A 23,493-nucleotide genomic window follows, 5' to 3' on the forward strand; every position below is an offset into this window, starting at 1 on the left:
TGCGGTGCGTGACTCAGCGCGGGGAGCCATCAGGTGACTCCGGAAAGTTGCATTCTGACATAATCACAAGTCTATCGGCCCCGGGCCCAACTTGGGCTGTGGGCCTCAAGTGGGCCTCAACCCTTGGAACGATAAAGATTGTCATGATTGTGGTACGAGGGATGAATCTAACTAATGATACAAAGAAGATTTCAAGATTATGCCTGCGCCACATAATGCTTTGAAATGCGAAAACCTCTCATTGAGGGTACTCGAGTAATGAATTGTTCAGCCAGGAGTCCGTCCACATGTCCATCATTTCGGCGTCGGTGGCATAGAGTGGTGAGATATCTCAAAGGCATGTCGATTGGAACAATAGATGATAGTCCACCAAGGATTGAATCGTACTGAGGTACCTTGAAAGACCGATAAGTTAGCCGGATGTCTTATGCTCCAGGTCTGGAGGAGTACATACTTCTTCTTCTGGGCGGGTAGGTGACGGTGGCACTGTCATTTGTTGGTCGTCTGGATGAGATAGGGAATTGAGGATCCTGCAGCATCAATTGTTATTATGACTAACAGAAGGTGTCAATATTGTGCCTACCCTGGTGTCTCTGACGGGTCACTAGAGACAATTTTATTCAATAGCGCTCTCACTTTCGAATCCGGACGAATCTCCGATGTATGATCTTCACCGAGGAAAAGATTGGAGACATCCTCGTAAAGCCTTAGGAATGGAGCAACGGCCGGTAAAACTCGGGTATAGACGGCCAATGCACTCAGACACGCGCTGATGGCTTGATGGGCACGTCGAGGCGTCAACACCGTTGGCTTGATGGCTAAACATTGCAGCAGAGTGATTCCGCCATAGAAGCAATGGTATACTGTGATTCGGTCTGGAAGGGTAAGGGGGTTTAGACTCAGAGCCTTAGCGCTCTGGAAAACATCATTAGCGGTGTCTCTCCTGCCTTGGGGATTGTTTCTTACTTCACATGCATCCGCTGCAAACTCAACACACAGCTCAATTAGTTGAGGCTCAACATCATCACTTTTGAGGACCGGTCTTATCAATGTTAGGACAGCTTGGAAGTAATTTGCTTGCACCCGATCGGGGTTTTGTTGAGGAAAATTTTGTGAATCTTGTCGCAGAGGCGCTTCCTGCCTCCATGTATCGAGTTCAAAGAGGAATCTTTCCACATCAGACAAAGAAGGTGCATGGCCATTAATACCAGTAGATTGAGTTCTATTATCGGTTAGTATTAGTAAATGTGGAATTCACGAATGAAACTTACAATATCCGAGACCTGATTCGGTAAATTCTCAAATGATGTATCGCGGCAGTCATCTGACAGACGTAAGTATTCAAGATCACGTTGGGCTTAACAGAAAGGAATACCGTAGTAGCTACAGCCGCACTGCCAGTTTCACGATCCCCAGACTCTTGCTTCAGTTGAAGATTTCTGATCTTCTGCCCATCGGTACAAGTGTCGTTGATGTCAACTGGCGTCTGTCGTATTGTTAAAACCCCGATAAAGGTGACAGTGTACTTGCACAAACCTCCACATCGATATCACGGTCGCTGATAGCAAAAGGGAGTTTGGATAGCATGGACACTAGCCTATCATGACAAGGTCAGTAGATGTTCAAGACACGGATCTGGTTGACGAACCGGTCAAAGCAATATGCACACCAGAAGAACCTCTTCTGTAGCTCAACATCATATGGACTCGTTGAATGCGAGTCCACAGGCTTTTTCCGGTGATATTTCATCTTGACGCATAGGCGTATAGTGACCCCCACAAGATCCCTGGGACAAATGTCAGTAACACAGGTTGGTAGAGTTGGGAGTCTCTCCTGACCATATTGGAGAATCATTCTATATGCGTTAGCTTTGACATGTTGATAGTAGTCATACCGGTAAAGAGTACTTACTGGAGCTCGGAAATAATATTGTGTTAAGCATAGCAGTGCCTGGACCGTAGTCAAGTCCTGCAGCGATATAACCGCCGGTATGTACTTTCGGGCACGTGCAAAATACGACTTGAAAAAGAGACAGTTTCAGCATATATATACTCGCAAAGGAGTAGGCATTTCTCACCTCAGTGGAGCTCTCTGAGTTTGGAATTAAGCAAGCCCCGATAGCGTAGATAATCCACAAGAAGAAGGCTCCTACCAAGTCGTTAGCCCCAATATACACCCTCATCTCACGCTAGGATACCTGTTTGGGAATCGACCGGGCCGTCGTCCGTTGTATAGGCAATTGTGGCCCTATCTCGGTGCCATTCTCGCAACCGACCCCAATCAATTATGCAGTAACGCGCTTGGGTGTAAAAGTAGACTGCATCCACCAAGTCTCTAGAGCTGGCGTCTGATGGAAGTGCAGGAAGGGTAGCACCCTTTCCGGCTGAATCAAAAGTCTTTTCTGGAAGGATATCCAAAACCGCTATATCTGACCTCGGCATCTGTGGAGTATTTAGAGAACCCTGTGGTTTATCTTGTTCTGCTACATACTGCAAGGCTGTTAGTAAGATCCCCGGTCGAAGTATCCAGAGGCAGAAAGAGAAGCTTATAGGCTCGAAAGACAGATCTCTTTGGCCCCGAGAGCGACATTACCTGGTAAGATCCATTGATGGCCTCTCCATATTCTTGAAAAGGCTGAGCAGTCGTGGATATCCCTCTGCTATGAACTTGCGATTCCGAGAATCCCGTGTTTATAGTGGAATTTGAATGACTTCCGCCACTTCCCAATTCATACTTCGTACGTAGTTCGCTCTCAAGTTCTCTTACACGGGCTTCCAAAGTGGCCACATATCTATCAAATGTCAATTTTCCGCTGTTGAGATGAAGGATGGCAAACTTACGCGTGTCCCCTGAGCACCCCGTCCGGCGGAGAATCAAACAGGCATTCTTAGGAGTCTGTTAGTGCCGTTCTGATTGAAGTCAAGAGAACAGTACTAACCTGAGTGGGCTTTTGAGCACGCAACACAACGGCTGCACGAGTATGAGTCAAATGGGCTATGAGAATATGCATTTCCCGTCGTTACCTGTTATACTCCTGGGGGGTTGTAATGGCATTTAATCTTCCTTCGCTTGCATCGGCGACCTGCACGCGAATATTAGTTCAACTGTGTCGAATAAGATACTTAGTCAAAACTTACAGGCATTGGTGCTTCTTCTCTGGACGCTACTCGGGTTCCTGGTAGGCCTCTGAAAAGCCCGCTGCCCAGCTGGCGTTTTCGGATCCATAGAGTCGGCGTCTGGCATGATGGCTGGCTATACTATTTCCAGATCAGTTGGAAAAACCAACGCCAAGTCAACTAAGCACAAAAACTTTAGTCAAATGCGCAGAGATCGGGAGGTACGCCTTTTACATTGGGAATGAACAGGGCTCAAGAAATTCCACTTGCTTTCTCGGTCTTTTCGGGATGAAGGGTGTGAGAACAAGCACGCCGGGAATGTGTAGCCGCAATACTTTGGCTCTTTTAGCAGGAGCTTCAAGTTTGTAAATGATGTAATGGAATGATGCGCTAAAGCCTTATAAGTTCCATGTTGCGCAGACTGACGAATCCTCGCGAAAGATGGAATGTAGGAAATTAAATCGGGAGTGGAGCAACGGGTCTAACGTGTCTCCTCGTATCAAACCGAGCCCGCCGCCACTAGGAAATCCACGTGAGGCCGTCGAGTTATCAAATGGATCTGATTGGATGAAACAAAAATCGGTTATCGCTTCTCTTACCCAACCACAACCCATTGCGGATGTTGGTGGAATTTGGTGCGTTAACCCCGCATTAACTGACTCCCATCTCCCCAGGGCATGTAACATACACGTGACCCCTTGAATATCTCTACAAACATTGTCGATCATTGTTAAGCAGTGTGATCCTTAGGATGGATGGCTGGTCCGACAAACTACGTTCCAGGGCTCGGTAATCTATCATGGCTCATCGAAGATTAGTTGCATGATAGGATCTTTGCCTAAAGTGAAGGTGGGGCGCTGTGACACATTGCAAGAAAAGAGAGCGAGGTAAAACTGATGTCGAGCATCTTCTCTGCTGCCTAGCGATGAAAGAGAACTGGGAGCCGGGGTTCCATGGCTGCGCCAATAAATTTGAGGTCGCATTTGCTCAGCCCACTACCGAAGTGGGCCCTGGAAAGCTCAAGTTATAAAGAACCACATCCAAAATTCACATTCTCTCTATTCACTCTAGAGTGCGTTGCAAATCCGGCAACGTCCTTCCCCCTTCCTCTCCTATCCCCAACGTATGTGAATCTATTCTGTTTCAGCGAATAGAATGGCTGATATGGAGCCTCTTCATAAATGTTCTTGCGGCAAAAACGATGGTGATCAGGCGCCAGAGAGCCAAGTGAGATCTGTGCATCACGCTGTTATCGAAGGGGATACCGAGCTCCTCGAAGTGCTAATCCGGGATGGAGCGGACCTTTCTTCTACGATCTCCTCTCGTGATTTTACTGCACTTCACCTCGCTGTCCAGACAGGCAATGAGGCAGCCACACGACTTCTGATCCACGCCGGAGCGAATGTTTCTGCGCCCAGTTATGACGGCGTGACGCCATTGCACAATGCAGCTGCTGGGGAGTCAGTCACGGTGGTAGAATTACTCCTCAAATCTGGGGCTCAAATCAATGCACGCAATATCGATCACGAAACACCATTGCATGTAGTGGCTTTGTTTGGGAACCAACAAATTGCAAAGCTCCTCATCGACGCTGGGTCCGATATCTCAGCGAGGGACTGCTACGGGAACACAGCGCTGCACATTGCTGCTAGTCATGAGCATCTCGAGATCTTTCAATCTCTTCTTGAGGCTGGAGCCGACGTGAATGCTGTTAACAACAATGGAGATTCCGTGCTACATAGTGCAGGCAGAGATGATCCAACTTGCGCTAAATTGCTTCTCAAGCATGGTGCGGATGTGTCTATGAAAGGTGAGGGAGGGGAGACTTTCATGCATCGGGCAGCTCAAAGTTCCGTGGAGCTAGTGCGTGTCGCTCTCGGAGCCGATGCCGACGTCGAGGCCACCGATGATGAAGGGAAAACACCATTGCATTTTGCAGCTGCGTATGGAGAAAAAGCAATCAATCCGACTTTTAGTGGATGCCGGTGCAAATGTGAATGCAACCACAAGAGCTGGCGAGACCGCATTGCACTTAATTTCTGGCGATCCGTCAGTAGACGAACCTGATAAGAAAGCAAGACTCCTCATTGATGCTGGTGTTGACATCGACGCAAAAACAGCAAGTGGAAAAAGTGCTCTTGACCTTGCAAAAGAGAGGAACTGCTCTGCACTCATACAAGCACTATGCGAACAGGGGTTGGTAGGATGATAGTCTCGGTGCCCCGAATGAGGTTTACACGCCTGACAACGGGGAGAGAAAACCTCTAATGTCGTGTTGTTTTCATTAGAAGGCGAATAAGGGCAAGCCTGAACAAGCGCCAAGTTGCTTGATCCAGCGATGGGGTTTGTTAATACGATGAAGATACTTTGGATTGAGAATGTCTAAACGTTGATGCGAAGGAAATCAAGCAATACGACTGGTCTGAGATGTAGTTTCCATCGGGCTATTACGCGGTGAATAGCAGCAAGCTGGGAAGATATATCACCAAAAGAATGTTTACTTTCGCCGGCAGCTTATATGACTTTCTCGAGACCAGATAAACTATTTTCCGAAGAGAGTGCACAGGCTCGAGCCCAACAAAGGAATATGGTGCCGGCATCATCTTTGTGATCAAGCCACCTAGCCTGTTTTTCCACGACGCGGCTTGGTTGATATGCCTCCGTTGATATGCCCTCGCGAGACAGTCTTTCAATATGAGCGCATCGTCAGCTGTGGTTTAGAGCTGGGCGTTAGGTCTCTTCGAGAAAAAGACGATGTTTTGTCACGGAGAAAAACCAAATTGGCACCGTATCACTCAATCCTAGTGCACGAAGAGTCCCTAAACCATTTTCGTGACCGTTTCGATCGTTGAAGATCCAAGGCTGCGGATCGTAGAAGCTTTGAACCGTCAAGGACGGAAATCCCGCAGCGGCGGCTTCTTCCGCCCCTCAGATACATGGCGTTGTAAACAGAGCATCTCCGTGGCCATCACCCATCATTCGGAGGAGCTGTTTTGCAAAGCAATAGGAATTGAGGAGCGGTAATACCAGGCCTTTTTGCTTTGTACCACAGTCCCAAGAAGAAACTACCCAGCTCGGTAATTCCGTTGAGAGCGTTGAGACTTGAAATACCCCCGCAGAACTCTGCTGCAATAGGTCGTTTCCGTCCCCTACCACCGTGTCCATAAGATATTTGCTCTGGCATCACTCTTGATCTTGGTTTGAACTATTTAAGGCCCATATCCAACTCCAAGATGACTACACCAGATTCTCGGGTCATCATTGTTGGCGGTGGCGTGTTTGGACTGAGCACAGCTTTGTGGCTCGCCCGCGGAGGTTACAAGGATGTGATGATATTCGATCGGTGTGACTTCGAAAAAGATTTATACAACCCGTCTAGTAACTGCGATGGAGCCTCTGCTGATATCAATAAGATCTTTCGCGCTACATATGGACAGCAAACCCAGTGAGTCCCCCTTCCAGGAAACGAAAAACAGCTAATAACGCCGACTGTAGCTCCCAAGACCTTGCTTTGGAAGCTAGAAATATTTGGCTTCAATGGAACAAAGAGATAAGGCAGAGCAGCCCATCTGAACTTCCAGAACCACTCACCCCGCAGGATCAGTTGTTGCATCTTTGTGGAGTTTACCATCTGGCAGATGGCCCTGAAATGATCGATCGTTATGTTGAGAACCTTAAGATTATGAAAGACACTGCGCCTAGTTTCCGTGACCTCCAATTTGTGAAGGTAGACTCCGAATCCCAAGACAACGCGGGATTGGATCCATATGATATTGACTGTTTGAACAGGATAGCCCTGAAGACGAAAAACGCGCCGCGGACTTGGGCCCAGAGTGGGCTAAGAAACACCATCTATTCGACCATTTCAGAAATAACCGAACGAATGGCTTTCTCGATGCGGGATCCGGAGTCACCCTTGCGGACAAGGTAAGATCGTAACTTGGATGTCCAGCAGGATAGCTGATTGGAGAAAGGCATGTGTATACGCGCGTCATTTATGTCTGAAGGCCGGTGTGAAATTCGTTCTAGGCCGCCCTAAAGGAGAACTCGAACGTCTGCTTATCGATCAATCGAGCCAGGGAAAGCGGGTACAAGGGATTCAAACCCGTGATGGTCAGAGCCATTTTGCTGACATTATTATCGTCGCCTGTGAGTATGTTACTACTAGTACGCCGTCAAACATTAATAATATGAGTAGGTGGCCCTTGGTCATCATCTGTGGTTCCCGAAGCTCATCGCTCTGTTGAAGCCACGATGGGAACACTGATGTTTATCGATGTTCCGAGTAATAGGCAAGATCTTCGAGAGCGATTTCATCCCGACAACTTCCCCATTTGGCGCTTTTTGGAAGGGGAAGGAGACTCGTATGTGTCAAGATCAGATTTTAGGCTTTTTAAATATGAAATAACTGTCATTTAGGGCTTATGAGGGAGGCGGCTTCCCAATAACCAGAGAAGGACGGCTGAAGTTCGGATTCCGAGCTCGGAAGGTATTCTAACTTCTATTCATCTCCAGGCTATATGTGCTAAAGGAATTCCACTTCGGCAGTTCACAAACTTCCAGGATCACCCAAAAGAAAATAAATTGTTTGTTTTGGCCATAGCAATTGCTATACCATTTGATTACTTTGCTAATTGCCATATGGCTTCCTAGGCGAATTTCAACCCCGCGGACGAAGTATAGCTCAGAGCCGATCAACACTGTTCCTTTGTACGGACTCCAGCGTATGAAGCGAGTGATCGGTGGTCTCTTCCCTGAACTGAAAGAAATTGGCTTCACTGATAGCCGGGTGGGTTTTCCACCTTCGCAGAGGGTTGAATTGGCCGTGCTAATGAATGCTAGTTATGCTGGTATACGGATAGTATTGACAACGAGGTGAGGCAACATCGATAATCAAGGATAGACACCCGGCAGGAAGCTCTAACAAGCTATAGTTTGTTATTGACTACGTTCCTGGCTATTCCGACTCCCTGTTTATCTGCACTGGTGGCTCGTAAGTTGTATCCGCAAAGGGCAAGGAGGAATATTTCTTCTAATAAAGCTTCACAGTGGCCATGGATTCAAATTCCTTCCAATTCTGGGCAAGGTAAGTATTGGGAGTAGAGGTCCTAATAACTGCAAAGCTTAAAGTCGCTCTCGTTTAGTACGTGAAGAACCAACTGGAGAAAACACCAGACCGCTTCACCCCACTCTGGAAGTGGCGGTCAGTCCAGGAGGGGAAGCCATGCAATGGACTGGAAGAGGGTGAGAATGGCCCTCGTGAGATGTCCAAGCTAGAGCTGGCAAAGCGTAAGTGTTACAAGCCATTGATATACGAAGCGTTACTAACCGAAGAGCCAATAACTAGCCGAAGATTTCAAGTTCCCTACCGAGAGCTTTTTGTAAACCTGGGTTACAAGGATATTGACGAATTCCCTAGCAAGTAAACGAAATAAGACAGATCATCCGCTATTAGTTTGAATCATATTTTGCATTCAATCGGTAATCAGTTATGATCTGTAGCCCGGATAATAATAGATCTTCGTGTTGTCCGTATTGATGTCTCCCACTGAAGCCATACACCACATCAAAGCCCTTTGTAGATCCCCCTTGAATCATAATTCCTTGAATTTGTGACTTCCCATTGTACCAGGCATTATTCAATGGACTTCGGCAGACAAAACACACTATCCTAACTATCGGATTCTGGACTTGTGGTACAATGCCTGGTTCAGCCTGAGACTGCCGTCTTTGATTCCCAATCCATTCATAATTATCGTGATAGTTATCTTATTGCTTTCAGACTGTCCGAAACTCGATAAGCCATTCAAATATTCAACCTCAATTTTGCGGCGACACTTCCCCATTTCAAAGCGAATCTGTAAAAGAACTGACGCATACCCGATGATCCACCCATCAGAGGCTCTGACAGTCGCCTTACAGTTCATATATTGAGGTAAGCCTGCTGATATTAACCTTGCAATTATTTGGCTTAGCTAGCATGATCTCCAGCAATAACTTGAGTCCATTCAGGAGGAATGCTATAAAGCAGGACACCTATCCAAGTAGCCAGTTTAGCCAAAACCAACACACCGTCGTCGATCACAGTCATCATCTAAAGCCCCTTTGTCTAAATAAGAAACTCTTCAAGACAGAGAGTCATATTCAATAAAACTTTACCTCAAAAGCCATCTCGATCTACTCAGCTGATGCCTAACCGACCAGAGATGTCTGAACAATCGACAGCGGAGCTCGAACAAGAGAGTTTAGATGTTCATGGTCTATTACGAGAAGAGCTCGAAGAGTTACTGCATAGGTATGGCGGTCCCACCGGGATAATTGGCGTTATCGTCTCGATTGTAAGCACTTACGCTGGGATTCGAGCCTTGGCCATAGAAATGTCCTCTTGGGCATGGCCTTGGAGGCCTCTACACCAGCTGTACGTTGCTATATTCCGGCGACTGGCAGGGATAGGCCGTTACTTATGGAGAGCCATGAGCAGGATAGCGGAAATTTCATATCTCGCCTGGCGGATAGTCTTTCTACTATTTTTGCGCCCAATGAAACAGATTGAGAACAAAGTAGGCTATTTACTCTTCAGAACTGGACGAGGACTATGGATTCTATCCCTCGGTATATTTAGTCACCTATGCAAAATCTTGAAGACCTCTACGAAGTGGGCGGTATGTATGATATCCGGAACGATGATACGACTTAAGGACTGGGAAGAGCAATTGCTCGAGGGAGTACTTCTGATGATGGTGGACCCGATGATTTGCGGATTGAATTTCTTGAAGAGACACAGCAGATCTGTTGTTAGACTCTTTGAACTTACCTACGCTGTCTATCTGCTTAGAAACTTCAACTTCATTTATCTAACAAATCTTCGGAATTTGCTTGAACGAGCCTGGAAACGGGAATGTACACCTTTACCAGAAGGGCTTTACGGCGTTTTCGAAAGAAGCTACGCCCTTGCAAATGACTTTCGAGAGATTTTTGGAGCATTTTGAAAAAATTGGACGAATTGAATTTTTGCATTTTCCCTTAAGTTCTATTCCTTTTTGCGCTATCTAATTTGAATATCCGTTCTTCCGAGCTATGTTACTGACTACTCTGACTTCTCCATTTGCCGCGAGGGCCCTTGAAAAAGCATCAAATTGTCTGGACACAAGCGCTACTAGATGACGATAAGAGGAGTATTACAAAGTTGTATTATGTATAGCAAAGCATTGCGTAGATGTAAAAATCAAGTGGTAAATTGCTATCTCCATTCATCGACAAAAACACCAATACTTTGTCAGAATGCCGGCTATGCTGGCACTTTTTCCGAGCCTGAATAGTAGTTGTAATGTGACCATAGACTCGCCATAAAGCTTTGATATGATTCGTACGTTTCTGTTTCGGTTATCATCTGAATATCACAGCAATAGCGAGGAAGATCGCGCGAGCTAAAAGGAAGAGTAGAAGTTATAACTTTGCTCCAGTGGGCCTTCGGAAGCAGGATAGGCTACGGTTGGGAGGAAAGAAGACATGTATACTTATCTCCTTGGATCATGCTCGCTCGCCCTATGGACGACTGGGCTTTGTGTTCTCCAATAAGTGACCTTGGAAAATGTTCCTCATTGGAGCTTGGTACTGTTGGGGAAAGGCTTATCGCAGCAATGTAACATGGTGCGACAGGAACAACTTCTCTTATCATAAAAGCTCGCCCGGGGCAATTCCGACCAATATTGCTTCTCTAGTTCTTGGCGCCATACAGCCGGCTTCGTGTATCGAACGGTTTCCATAGGTTCGTTGAGAAGGATTATCGTGAAAGACCCTAGGGGGCCTCATGGTATCCATTCGAGAAGTTTAATGGACAAGCCCCCTTGACTCTAAAAGGCGGTGTCACCAGGATGTGGATCTCTTCACCTGGGTACGGTCGGCTTTCACCAGAGAGCGATTCGCCTCCACCAGATAATATTTGGAACCACCGGACTCTATTTCATTCGCCAGAATCTACTTAGTGCGATCTACATCCTTGATTCAGCTTTTTCTCAGGCAGCCCGAACCACTCCAAGTTCTGCGCAGTTCCGCCGGACTTTCACCTTACGCCTAGCTTAGTATACAAATGGAATTTCTCCTACCTATGTCACATTTGGATCAATCTCTATTAATCAACATATCTATGGAATGAATATGCCGCATAGTGATGATCCTATGCTACTACCAAATGCAACTACAAGCAAGTATCGTTATGTTTTGACTTCCAGCATTCATGCTGCAGCTGGGCCCTACTAAAATTGCTTGTTAGCGAGACTAACCGCAACACGAGAATAGCCAAGCGTGGCTGCCGAGAAATACCGTCCATTGCCTTGCAGTGATGATCTCGACGTAACGATGCTAGTGATGTCGAGAATCAGCCTCGGGCGGAGTTTAGTATCTACGTGACCTGGGTCAATTTGTGGCGCTTCAAATTGATGACTTGTCGCTGTCATGTTGAAGCCAACCACGGAACGAGGAAATAGCAACCGACACGGATTGGCGATATCTGCGCCATGTAAGTCCCTTCACAGAGCTCCATTCGCCCACAAACGACTAGTAGTTGTCGAGTCCTGATTGAACACTGTCAGTCCGATTGGTACTTATGATCTCCGAGAAGATCTCAAGCGGTTGGTTGATCCTGAAAAGGAATGTGGAGGCTTTCTAGAAGTTCACGACCTTCCAGAAAAACTGCGCAATTCCATGGCCAATCGGATAAAGAGTGGCAAGATAATGCAGGATGGATGAAGTCATACAAGGCGTACAGCGTTGCCCCGTCTGGATTATCTGAGCCGCAAGAACAGATCATGGGGGGGGGCTGTGCTCAATTCCGGGGAATCATAGGGCAAATGAAGTGCCCCGCCCTCTGGGCCGCCGGGGCGTATTAGGGCCCACAAGTGGAGCCACATATCCCCCTTGCCCTTGTCCTGCAAGACTTACCGAGGCGGTTCCCCTCTCTTCGTGAGCTGACAACATGCAAGACTGTCATTGGTGCTCTTTGGGGGGTGGATACTTGGTTTATCGCTGCTGGTAGCTTTGTGCTCGTATACCACACTCTGATCTGCTGATGACAACTATCAGTGCAAGACCGGGGGCCGATTCTACGAATATTTATTAGCGTCATAGATCCCCCATTTCTGATACTTATCAACCATTTTCCGACTACTTTTTGAACTTGAAGAAATCCATAATCTGTTGTTCTCTATCAACTGCAAACATGGGGGCACCTACGGACGACAAGTCCAAAGAGGCACCCGCTGGTCCATCCAGCTCTAATGAACGGCCCCCTTCTTACGATAGAGAAGACCCTGTCGAGCAGATCGCTTTGGAACTACCGAAGCTAAATCTGGAGGCGTCATCGGGTGGAATCGGCAAAACTGTCACCCGCGACCAGTGTGTGGCCCATCTCAAATTCCTCGCTGTTCTCGCCGATCTACGAGATGTTATTTCCAACACCGATGGCCTATTCGGTATCAACAACTCCGATGTTGATGGGAAATTCTCCCAGCCAACGGATCAAAATGCAGCCCGTGCGAAAATCAAAGAGAAGCGCTGGGCTGTCTATACTGCTCGTGCGGCCGATAGATATACCGCCTGGTGGTTTAATTGCCTGCCGGTGTCCCAAAGCCGGGCAACGCTGAAAATGGTTAAAGATGAGCATTATGAACAAATCACAAGTCCTGATAAAGCCTCGGATATATCCTGGAGCACGAACAATTTGCCTCCGATTGGTAAGTTCCAACATCACCTTTCTGCTAGATAAAAACTAACATCATCTAGATATCCTGATGGTATGGCACTCTCATATGCTGAATCCGCGGAACTTCCTGGAAGACTGTATTCGATACGGCAGGATGAGTACCTGGCGCACCGGCTTTCCATTCAAGCCTGTCAATGATTGTATTGATGATCGTTCGCTCGAATACACAGTGAGCGACAAGTGCAAGAAGAAGTTCGAAAAGAAGGCCCAGCTCAAATGGCACAACCTAGATGATCCATCGACAAAACAGCTCCAATGCCCGGCTTGTTCACTCGAAACCGCCGTTCCGTGGACCCGCCCCAAGTTTGGAGATAGTCTCGAAAAAGCCTTTAAAGAAAGCACGGGTTATGCCGATAATAAATTTGGAGCCAAATGCTATCATTGTTCGTTCGAATTAACTCATGACCGACTCAAAGTGAACAAGTTTCGCCAGGATCTAATCCACCTCATCCGCCAGAAGGAGCCAATGCCAGGCACTGTTCTCGACTCGAATGGCATACCCAGGGGCAAACCCAAGCGCGGAAGCGCCTTATCCCACACGAACATGATGTTCCCCAATATCATCATGAAAGCCATTGGTCAGGAAACCATCGATTTCACCAGCCCCCAGAGCAACATGTGCCGGAGTATCGACGACCTGCGCTCGCACCTCGAGCCCAGAATCCTAAACACCAAAATCCTCAAATCCTTAGGCCTCGGCTCCGCCAAACCAGGCTACAAGATGTTCTTCCGCCGCATGATGTCGCGGTACTGGGACAACTTCAGCCCCTTCGCCCTCGACCTCGTCGGCGCCGTGATCCGCCAAGGCACCTTTGTCCAAAAATGGACAACATCGACTGGCTGCACTCGCCCACCGTCCTCGACACGGCCGACCGCCTCATCAAGAAATATACCATCTTCCTCCGCATCATGCTCGACCACCCACTCAAACTGGCCGTGCCTACCCTCGATGTCGACCTCGCTTGGCACACCCACCAACTGATGCCGCGCCGTTACTACGCCTACACGACGACCCTGTCCGCCGTCATGAAGCGCTTCATCGACCACGACGACAAAGTCGACGAGAACAAGCTCTCCGAGGGCTTCGAGTGGACCAGCAAGATGTACCGCCGTGCCACGAAGGGCGGCATCTACTCCGAGTGTACCTGCTGGTACTGCGAGGCGACCCGCGCCCCGGACCTCTACGACAGACTACTCCCGCTGGGCTCGGCCGCGCGCGCGCGCACCAACGCGAACTCACTGCACGACCGCGCCGACATCTCGGCCGATCCGGAGCGCAACCCGCACATCTCGGCGCACAACGCGGTGCGGCCGACGGTCGGGACGGACGGCAATCCCCAGCTGGGAACGTTGCAGCGCATGCGGCTGCAGAGGAACTACGAGAAGTCTGTGCGGCGTGCGAAGAAGGGGCAGAGGAAAGGGGATGGGATAGCTGAGCCGCTGTATTATTCGCCGCTGGCTTGGGGGTATCCGCTTTATGTGCCGTACTACGCGCCGTATATGTGTGACCCGGGGATTAGCGCTGATTCGTATGCTTGCAATCCTAGCTGTATGAGTACTGGGGCTGGAGCTGTTGGAAATTGTTGCTCAGGGACTTGTGGGGGAGGTATGTTCAGCTGATTCCTTTGCGTTATGGAGAGAGGTTGTACTGACTCTTAAAGGTGTTGCTGCTGGTTCTTGTGGTGGTATTGGCTCTGGGGCTGCTTGCGCAGGAGGGAGTGCTGCTTGTGGTAAGTAGCTCGGAGATTCTTTTCGCCTGATGCATGATACTGACTTAGTTATAGGCGCTGGTGGTGTTGGCTGTGGAGGAGGAGGAGGAGGAGGAGGAGGGGGGGGGTTGCGGCGGTGGCGGAGGAGGAGGTTGCGGCGGCGGCGGAGGAGGCGGTGGTTGTGGTGGAAGTTGAGTTATTGAAATTGAGGAGGTGAGGTTCCATTGCTAACGCTTTTCGTCCCAGGTGGTAGTTAAGCCCACGGGATTTTGCTTAGGGTTGCTTGCGCAAGTGAGGGATACAATACCTTTTGGTAACACTGTGGTTCACGACTTGATTTCATTCTGTTTTTCTGGTAATTTCTGATTAATAGTTGCTTTTATTCCTCGCTCTTATACGTATATAGATTGCGTGATTAGCCAATGCTTCTAATGTCATCCTGGAAATCGTTACAAGGACTTCTACTGGTACTTATTCTGATGAAACTCCACGTTTGAAAACTTGAACATGGCTTTAGTGGAATTCGAAATGGCTCTATTTGAACGAGGGTATTATAAATCAAAGATTAGAGCCTAAACACGCTACATGACAACACACTTGCCACGCTTTTTCCGGCTTCGCTCCCGGATGGTATGTTCATTCCAATCCTCAATACGCCGGCGCCACTCCTCGTTTGATGGTGGCGGCAAGCTAGTCGGTTCAGTTGAAACACGCCTGCGGAAAGAGCGCTGTCGGGCGGGAATATTCTCATCATCATCTGCAGAGTCGAGGCCATCCCCCTGTGGTTGAGGGATATGAAGCAGGTTGGGAGAGGAGACGGCATAGGAGAAGTAGTTTTCGCCCAGGACGGTAGCGCCTAATGAGGGTGCATGCAAGGGGCCATGATTTTGGAGTTCCGCAGGGTGGATTGCCAGGGTTGGGAGTGGTTGTGTGGAGGCGATACGGCTCGCAGGGTTCGCTAGTATCTGCTGGGGAAGAGACCCAATTCCAGACAAAGGGTCCTCTCCCGTTGATAGCCATTCGTCCACCCCGAAATCACATTTCGTCCGTTTCGACCTGTGCGGCGGATGGATAGCCTAGGGAATAAGATGGCAGATTGGGGACGGGGGCGGGAATCCTGCACTCTTGGTGTGATTTGGTTGGAGGCTGAATCTTGGGGGGGCAGCAGAGTTTCTCGCAAGTGGTCTGGGAGGGGCTCATCGGCCTCGCGCTTGTAGGGGGGTGGAGGGGGCACCCAATTATCAGCATCGCTCTCATGCGGTATTTGACGACGACTAGGGCTGTTGCGGTAGCGGGGATCATAGCGTCCTCGTGTCGAGGCGGCAGCGGTAGCAGCACGGCGAAGCGTGTCTTGAGAGCGTGGCTGGGTATTATCGTAAGGATATCAACAACGCCGTTGCTCGCAACGACACCGGCGGGGGAGGTCGGCATTGCAGGCACTACAAGACTATTGCGCTGCTGGTTGTGGTTTGGAGCTCTTGACGTGCGACGTTGAAGTCCCGGGACCGCCACCTCCGTATCATTACGGACTAAACGTGTGCGCCTCCGTTCCAGTTCAACCTCCGTATCTAAAGAAGAATCCGGCTCCTTGAGCATCTTGGCGTATGTCTCGCCTATTTCAATGTCGAGCTCCTCTTCTCCGCCATTGGTGGTGGTTCGCTCAAAATCGAGGATGAGGATTCTTCCGCCATCCACGGGGACATCCTCATCGCCAAAGACTTGAGGTCGCACTCCACCGGGAGCTACTGCAACAAGGCGGCGTTTGGGCTTTACCAAAGATGCAGAGTGTATCCATCGGGCCGATGTGATCCCGCTGATATCCATTATGGGACGACCACGGACTAAAACCTTGGACTGTGGAATTATTTTGTTCAGCTGTGCAAGGTTATCGCGAGGAGCCGCGTGCCCAGCACTGTGGTGAGTACCGCCCATCCAAGTTCTGCCATTGCTAACTGAACCGGCAGATGATTCTACCGAAGCGACATCCAGATTCTTAGGGATACCGTAAAGCCATAATTTTGAATCCTGGAATCCTAACGCAGCAAGCTCGCCGGCTTGGTCCGTTGTAGGCAACATCGTGGGAAGCATCTCACGAGATTCCTCATCAAGAAAAGGACTGGCAAAATAGACTCTACCCGCATTGACATTGTTGACTTTGAGGGCTTTGAATGCCGCTAATGGGACGTCATAGGCTAGAATCCAGGAATCGTCTCCTTCATCATGTTCCGAAATCAAGCAGGCATGGGTCAAATCCTGCGCCATTTCTGGAAACAGGATTTGCGTAGTCCACATACGCATTTGGATTTCTTCCGGCGAAGCATCGTCGCCTGTTTCGGTATAGAAGGGTGCCGATATTGTGACCAGTCCATCATGCTCACGATCCACTGATGATCCTAGCAACAATGATCCATCAGGGGGAAAATGCCAGCGCATCGACTCGAAGGCAGCGCGCGGCTCGTCTTTCAGTTGATAGAACCTCTTCTCCGACAGCGTGAACCTCTATGTTGCGCTCGTATGACAACGCTAAAACGCTTCCAGTGGGCGAGAATGCCAGGTCTCGTGGGGCGTCATTCAACGTTATCGACTGTATCTGTTTGACTTCATCATTGGAAAGCCTGTAGATATTGACCCGGTGCGAGGACGACAAAACGGCGAGCAAGGAACCATCGTCGACAATCGTAGCTCCAAGGGGTCGGCGCCGCGTCTGAAACTCATGTTTGACGGCCACCGGGTCCGCAGCCAATGCTATCACCACAATTCGAGAGGAGCTGATGCATAGAACCATATGGCCATTAGCCGAAAAGGAAAAGCGAAAGACCTCGCCGTTCGGAAAGGCCGTGGAGGAGCTCATAGAACTGGATATCAGTCGGACCAGGGTCTTACGGGGTCGCAAAAACACATCGAATGCATTTCGGCGGACTTCTTCAAGAAATCGACGCTTGAGGGACGTTAAGCCATCGGACTCTAGCGCGGGAGCTACCCCGCGTGACCACAGAAACGTTGGACATTTCGATAATTGATGGGAATACAGAGCAGTGGACTCGGAGATCTGCCTCCATTGAGAATTCAACAGGGCTAGAGACGCAAAGGTGTTGGCATCCGCAGCATACAGAATGCTAGCCTGGGGTCAACTGAAAAGGCCACTTCGCCTAAAAGAGTTACGCCCCCGAAGGACTAAAGATGGACGCGACTTACTGTTCAATGATGTTTGGGGGCAGCCGATCAAAAGCGCGGGAATGAGAGGAGGCATCCTCCATGGTCACCAGCGACTGCCGACATACGGACTTTGGTACGGCCACCAGGATGTAGAAACCCTGCGGTTGGCGGTGCTGCCAGCCTCATGAAGCGTCGATCTTTGCCTGCGATATAAATAGCCTGCACGTGTTTCTGACTCAGCGTTCCCCGCGTCGATTAACGTTAGTTCTTACGGTCCTTCGATCTGTGCCGTCTTCATTATCTGTTTGTTTTGAACATTTGGGCTCTTTCCAGGACTGATTGCTGCAGAGCCCCCCTTGGTGTGGGAACCCCGTCTGACTCTATCTGCAAATGCGCTCTGGAGTCTCTATAGGAATTAGCTTTTACGCCCGCGGTGGGAAACCTTCAGAAAGGACTTCGCAAAATCGATAAGCCAATAATTTCCTACTAATTTTCTACTAATTCCATGACCTCGGAACAGCTCCGAGTAGCCAGCACCGCAAAGAAGCGGTGGGACTACGCACCACTGAACCCTAAGTGGGCCGAGGAGAGCATATCGTATAACGTCGAATATGGACTGGGGGTCTCGTGATCCTTTCTTATCATTCAAGCTGTTGTTATCGCCTGCCATTCCCCAATGGGGTTAGCGGCTCAACTCGTCCATCTCCGAATTCGGGGAACTTGCAGCCTGTAGTTCTAGCAGAAATTTATATTGATCTCAAGAGCCCTCCACGCGGTGTATCGCCATAGCCTGTCCTGAGAGCCATGAAGCTTAAAGCTCACTGATCCACGGGTTTCTTTTCCCTTGGACCAATTATCCACGTTCTCCGCCGCACTCGGCCCTTTTCTACCCCTCACCGGTGTCTGACAGATCGGCCTTCTCCGAAAGTCCCCGGCTTTTTTTTGTAGTCTAGATTTCACTTTGCTCAACCTCCCCTCCTGCACATAGTTGAGTCCAACTCGGCTGCATATCATGTCGCCAGCAGCCGTTCAAGTCAATCCGTCCTCCAAATTGCCCTCGCCCGGCTTCAATGCCGGCGCGCGGCCCTACCGATCGCACAAGGTCCGCGCGTGCGATCTGTGTCGCAAGCGCAAGTCCCGCTGTACGGTCGATATTCCGGGCCAGTCATGCCTTCTGTGTCGCGTGCAGGGTGCCGACTGCCACTACCAAGAAGAGGCTGGCGCAGAAACGTCGACGATTAGCGCCCCCGATACAAAACCATGGCCGGGAGCCCAGCCGGTGGAACCGGTCTCGGGGCATAAACGCAAGCGGAGCACCGACAGATCACCTATTTCGAGCGGACACATACAGGGTCGGGGACCGATCAACGGTCCCAGTCCTCACGGCACAAATTCGTCTTCCGGTCGCCGCGAAAGTGACTCACGGCGCAAAAACTACGACGACGATCGCCATAATGAGTCAGTTCTTATTGTAGGGCCCATGGTGGCGGAGGATGCACAGGTCATTGAGAAGCACATGCCGCCAGAGAGGTCGAGTCTCTCTGAGGAACCTAACAACCCATACAACATCTATTCAAGTGATCCCAGGAAACCGGTTCTGTATACTACGGTCTCACGGCGGAGGAAGGGTATGCGGATGGGCGTGCCCCCCGGTGAGAATCAGAAGGAAATTTTGGAACAGATTCTGGGTCCATTCAAGCATGACCTCGTGCGACTGTAAGAATTGACTGCAGAATTGACTGCCATCGCAGCACGGAGCAAGATTGAGATGCTGACTTGGATATCTGATAGCTTTATTGACCGCTTAAATACCGCCTTCCCTATCTTCGACGGCGAATCCTTCTGGGAATCTTATATTGACGAAAACCTGGAAGACCCACCTGCCTCTCTACTATGCCAAGTCTACTCAATGTCTTTGGTTTACTGGAAACATACCCCGAAGCTCGCATGCCACCCAAAACCAGATGTTCGGTATGCCGTCAACATGACCGTTGCCGCTCTACACGAAGACTTCACGGCGCCTGGGCTTTCAACGATCAGCGCTGCCTTGATTGATCTGACGGGCCGACCAATCTTTTCCATGACAGGAAATGCTATCAGCTGTGGACGCATGCTCTCACTAGCAAACTGCCTTGGGCTTAACCGCGACCCCAGTAATTGGAAGCTCTCACAGCAAGAGAAAGATCATCGAATCCGGCTCTGGTGGGGTGTTGTAATCCACGACCGGTGGGGAAGCTTCGGTCATGGTGTGCCCCCTCAAATTGCTAAGAGTCAGTACGATGTGCCTCTGCCGACCGTAGATGGGTTAGTGCCCCAGCACGTGCGAACCACCGAGCGTGTGCGGGCAGCTCATTGCCATATTGCGCTGTGTAAACTGACAGAGATCTTGGGTGAGCTACTTCCTCTTGTCTATGGCCTCCAGGCCAAGCCTGCTCGAGAGAGCTCAAAAAAGCTTCGCCAAATTCGGACAGATTTAGACATGTGGGAGGACTCGCTTCCAGACTGGCTGAAAAGCCCAGCAGCCCATACCCGGGGCGAACAGCTCGCTGGATCGAGCAGCTTGCAGCTTGCATACTTGGCCGTCAAGATGCTTGTCAGTCGAGTGGAGCTGAATGTAAGACATTTCCAATGGCCCTTCTATAGTACATTAACTCACATCGATAAGCAGGAGGTCAACAATGCTGAATCTGAAAATCCTGAAGCTCGTCGGTACTTCCAGACCGAATGTCGACGATCGGCAGAGGATATCGTGCGATTCATCACATCTTTACGCAAAGAGAACTTCCAAGAATTCTGGTTGCCATGTACGTCACGGACATTCGCCCTAGTATGAGTATTGATTCAGACTAATCGAGCCTTATAGATAGTGCATTCCACCTTACTTCTACCGCGACGCTTCTCGTCCGCTGCGCCCTGGAGACAAGCGATACCGAAATCGCGCGCTCGTGCCTCGCAAACGTCGAAACACTGCGCAATGTCCTGCGACGTGTGCAACAAGAAGAGGACTGGGACGTGGCTGATATGTGTCTCGATCACTGCGAGAGAATCATGCACCGTCTTCCAGGGACTGGCACTGGCATGGATCAGACACTTTCCAATGGACTCGCTGATAATGGGTTGGTTAACCCTGCAGCCATTTCCTTGCCTGAGACACAAACCAACAACGACATCGTCGATGATATGATGTCTATCTCTAATACATTTGGGACGATGGATGGTTTCCCCTTCGACATGACCGGGATCTGGGATGTTTCTGTTTTTCAAGACGTTAACCTGCCATAGACGCTGGCAATTAATCTCTGCGTCTTGCTTTCTCTGTATTCTTAATTTCCAACACCGCATATACCCAAGGGTTTACTGTGCACCCAGCAACCAAGCACACGTGGAATAGAACATTCCATCAGTCTCAAATATCTTCATATTAAAGCAGCTGGCCAAATTTTATACATAAATAATGAAGAAAGATGAGAATAAGACACCAAGCGCTATTTTACAGTCATTCCGGAAACGAATGCACAGAATGAAACCAAACCATCTAATGAACCGCCCCTTGCCAGTACATGACGCAAAAAGACAAACCCCAAAAATGATGAGTTGGGAGAGGAAGGAGAAAAAGGCAAAATTATTTCTCCATAATGCAGCAATCGAGCCTTCACAGTAGATAGCAACCAAGTTTATCCTTCTCGCTGCGAGCACCGAACATGCCAGTGAAAGAGCCCTTCATGCTCTTCATCTGCTCCTGGCGAGCCTTCTCCTCCTCTTCGGCCATCTCCTTGAGCCAGGTCTCTCCGTTCTCACGGATCTGCTGCTCAATGAGCTCGTAATTCTTCTGGCCTTGCTCGCGGAGAAGATCCCATGGCATCTTGCCCTCGGTTGAGCCAGCGCCAGAGTCGCTAGTCTTCAAGCCTAAGGCCGAGATCACGCTGCCCATGGTGAAGGCAGGCTTCTTCTTTTTCTCCTCTTCCATCATCTTATTGAAGCGCTCGCGCAAGGCCTTTTCTCGCTCGGCAAACTTGGCAGGAATATCGTTGCCCTTGGAGCTATCAAATGACTTCAGGAGTGGGCGGACATCCTCAACACCCATGCCGGCAACGTACTCCAAGAACGGGATGAGTCCGACCAGCGTCTTGTCCCCGGGGTTTCCTTCCCACTTGTTCAGGATAATGGCGTTCTCGGGTTGTAGGCGGGCATGCTCCTCCTTGGTGTCAATGAGAATAACCTTGGACAGGTCACGGTTGAGGTATGACAGATCCTTTGAGAGAAATGAACGTTAATATATATAATGCCATATTGAACAGACGGGAAGCAAAGGGAAGCTTACCTTGATATACTCGCCATCCTTGTAGCGGGTAGCCTCACGGAACAGGGGCCAACGGATGATACGGTAAGGGTCAAGCTTGCGGAGAACCTGATCAGCCATCATACTAGGGACGCTGGTGAAAAGAACAAGCTCGTAGTACTGGTTGAGGTAGCGCAGGAAGTAGTCGAGACCAGGACGCTTGGCCACACGCCATCCGTGCTCACGGTCCCATTTGCTGAAGACGAGGAGATCCTCCAAACTGAGTACCAGCGTGTAGGGTTGACGCTGAGAAGGGTCCTCATCAGGAAGCAGCTTCTCGAAAGTAGGGTCCTTGTAGTAGCTAGTGAGGCCATCAAGACGTGCTTTGACACGGGCATACCATAAGCCAATACCCCAGCCAGATGGGGCTTGCGGGTGCAGGCGCGCCTCTTCCTCCGATTCCCAGTTGCGTCCCAAGTAGCCCGCTCCTGCGATACCGGTGGCTAACATCACGGCGTACATGATGTTGGCCATGCGAGCCTTGCGACGGTCAAGAGAAGTCTCGTACCCGCCCTTGGGGTAGTCACCACCACCCCGGCCATCTGTCTCGCTATACTCTTCGGATTGGGTTGGGTCTTCTGTAAGATTCAGACCTCCGGTCTTCCTATGGCGTCCTTCGAGCTCGGCGGCAAGTGTGGAAGGAATACCCTGGGTCAAATCAGGAAGCGGCTTTGAGGGGGTTTCATTAATTTCGGCTTCAGGCTGCACAGAAATGATCAATTAGCGATGTCCGTACTCGCATTTGATGGAATGGAGTGTATGATCTCACCGAAGAAGACGCAGCTTCGGGTTGAGCCGCAGTCTCAAACTCGGGCTGTTCTTTCGCATGCTGGCTTTCCTGGGACCCTTGAGATTGTGCTGGAGGTACACGTTGCTTGATAGTAGAACCAGGTTTGGGATCATACTTCTTGCCCTTGGCCTTCGCGTACCATCGCGGCCGTTGGGCGGCCAGCGCCGAAACTCTGACGGCAGAGGCGGAGGCAAAGACGTTGGGCCTCGCTAGAGGCAGTACTGCGCGGCTGAGCATGATTGGGTATTAATGAAGCACCGATGCAATCATGTCGAGATTTACGATCTCAAGGGTCCTTCGAGAGGCCCGGGTAGTCCGCAGAAAAGTCGGCGCGGACCATCTAGGGCGGTGCACACCGCCCAAGAGCGCAATTTGGCCTCCAAAACCCGTTCGAAGGTTCCTTTCCCTTCTTTTCTTCTTCACCATGAAAGTTGTACCCAGTCGTTAATTTGACCCTTCACGCCTTTTCCTCACATGTGTGCCGGGTTGAAATAGCTGGGGAGACCGAGGAAGCTTGCTTCTGATCCCACATCCAAGAGCCGCAGCAAAGGTTTTGCCTATGAAGCTGTAGCTCCGTTCGTGGGACACAATTTCTTTTCCAGGTTTTTCTCTCTTACCTAGCA

At 49.7% G+C, this 23,493-nt stretch overlaps 7 protein-coding genes across 7 annotated transcripts; 4 read left to right on the top strand and 3 right to left on the bottom strand.

Annotated features, from left to right (window-relative positions):
• Window positions 1-579: 579 nt before the first annotated feature.
• Window positions 580-3,143, bottom strand: N7468_005136 (fungal specific transcription factor domain-containing protein; the record flags this gene model as incomplete). Its single annotated transcript, XM_058474433.1, has 10 exons — window positions 580-1,222; window positions 1,272-1,486; window positions 1,537-1,597; window positions 1,649-1,786; window positions 2,188-2,489; window positions 2,767-2,791; window positions 2,841-2,886; window positions 2,939-2,970; window positions 3,024-3,082; window positions 3,138-3,143. The coding sequence occupies 10 exons, from the start codon at window positions 3,141-3,143 to the stop codon at window positions 580-582; spliced, it is 1,527 nt and encodes a 508-aa protein (XP_058330173.1).
• A 1,128-nt stretch (window positions 3,144-4,271) lies between these two features.
• Window positions 4,272-5,183, top strand: N7468_005137 (ankyrin repeat domain-containing protein; the record flags this gene model as incomplete). Its single annotated transcript, XM_058474434.1, has 1 exon — window positions 4,272-5,183. The coding sequence occupies one exon, from the start codon at window positions 4,272-4,274 to the stop codon at window positions 5,181-5,183; it is 912 nt and encodes a 303-aa protein (XP_058330174.1).
• A 1,166-nt stretch (window positions 5,184-6,349) lies between these two features.
• N7468_005138 (NAD(P)/FAD-dependent oxidoreductase) lies at window positions 6,350-8,542 on the top strand (the record flags this gene model as incomplete). The annotated part of the gene is made up of 12 exons (XM_058474435.1): window positions 6,350-6,561; window positions 6,612-6,843; window positions 6,906-7,043; window positions 7,091-7,265; window positions 7,315-7,480; window positions 7,536-7,605; window positions 7,665-7,702; window positions 7,770-7,905; window positions 7,959-7,991; window positions 8,051-8,109; window positions 8,166-8,202; window positions 8,261-8,542. 12 exons carry the CDS (start codon window positions 6,350-6,352, stop codon window positions 8,540-8,542), a joined length of 1,578 nt encoding a protein of 525 aa, XP_058330175.1.
• A 3,791-nt stretch (window positions 8,543-12,333) lies between these two features.
• Window positions 12,334-14,614, top strand: N7468_005139 (uncharacterized protein; the record flags this gene model as incomplete). Its single annotated transcript, XM_058474436.1, has 4 exons — window positions 12,334-12,847; window positions 12,897-13,623; window positions 13,683-14,482; window positions 14,538-14,614. 4 exons carry the CDS (start codon window positions 12,334-12,336, stop codon window positions 14,612-14,614), a joined length of 2,118 nt encoding a protein of 705 aa, XP_058330176.1.
• A 552-nt stretch (window positions 14,615-15,166) lies between these two features.
• Window positions 15,167-17,842, bottom strand: N7468_005140 (F-box domain protein; the record flags this gene model as incomplete). Its single annotated transcript, XM_058474437.1, has 5 exons — window positions 15,167-15,661; window positions 15,709-15,948; window positions 15,975-17,039; window positions 17,083-17,701; window positions 17,781-17,842. The coding sequence occupies 5 exons, from the start codon at window positions 17,840-17,842 to the stop codon at window positions 15,167-15,169; spliced, it is 2,481 nt and encodes an 826-aa protein (XP_058330177.1).
• A 911-nt stretch (window positions 17,843-18,753) lies between these two features.
• On the top strand, window positions 18,754-21,023 carry N7468_005141 (putative C6 transcription factor; the record flags this gene model as incomplete). The annotated part of the gene is made up of 4 exons (XM_058474438.1): window positions 18,754-19,457; window positions 19,533-20,355; window positions 20,410-20,545; window positions 20,605-21,023. The coding sequence occupies 4 exons, from the start codon at window positions 18,754-18,756 to the stop codon at window positions 21,021-21,023; spliced, it is 2,082 nt and encodes a 693-aa protein (XP_058330178.1).
• A 370-nt stretch (window positions 21,024-21,393) lies between these two features.
• On the bottom strand, window positions 21,394-23,107 carry N7468_005142 (protein translocase subunit TIM50; the record flags this gene model as incomplete). Its single annotated transcript, XM_058474439.1, has 3 exons — window positions 21,394-21,993; window positions 22,063-22,782; window positions 22,850-23,107. 3 exons carry the CDS (start codon window positions 23,105-23,107, stop codon window positions 21,394-21,396), a joined length of 1,578 nt encoding a protein of 525 aa, XP_058330179.1.
• Window positions 23,108-23,493: the final 386 nt, after the last annotated feature.

The sequence above is a fragment of the Penicillium chermesinum genome (assembly GCF_028974085.1).
Source record: "Penicillium chermesinum strain IBT 19713 chromosome Unknown utg000004l:1.0-3345178.0:1.0-3348027.0, whole genome shotgun sequence".
Taxonomy (NCBI): Eukaryota; Fungi; Ascomycota; class Eurotiomycetes; order Eurotiales; family Aspergillaceae; genus Penicillium; species Penicillium chermesinum.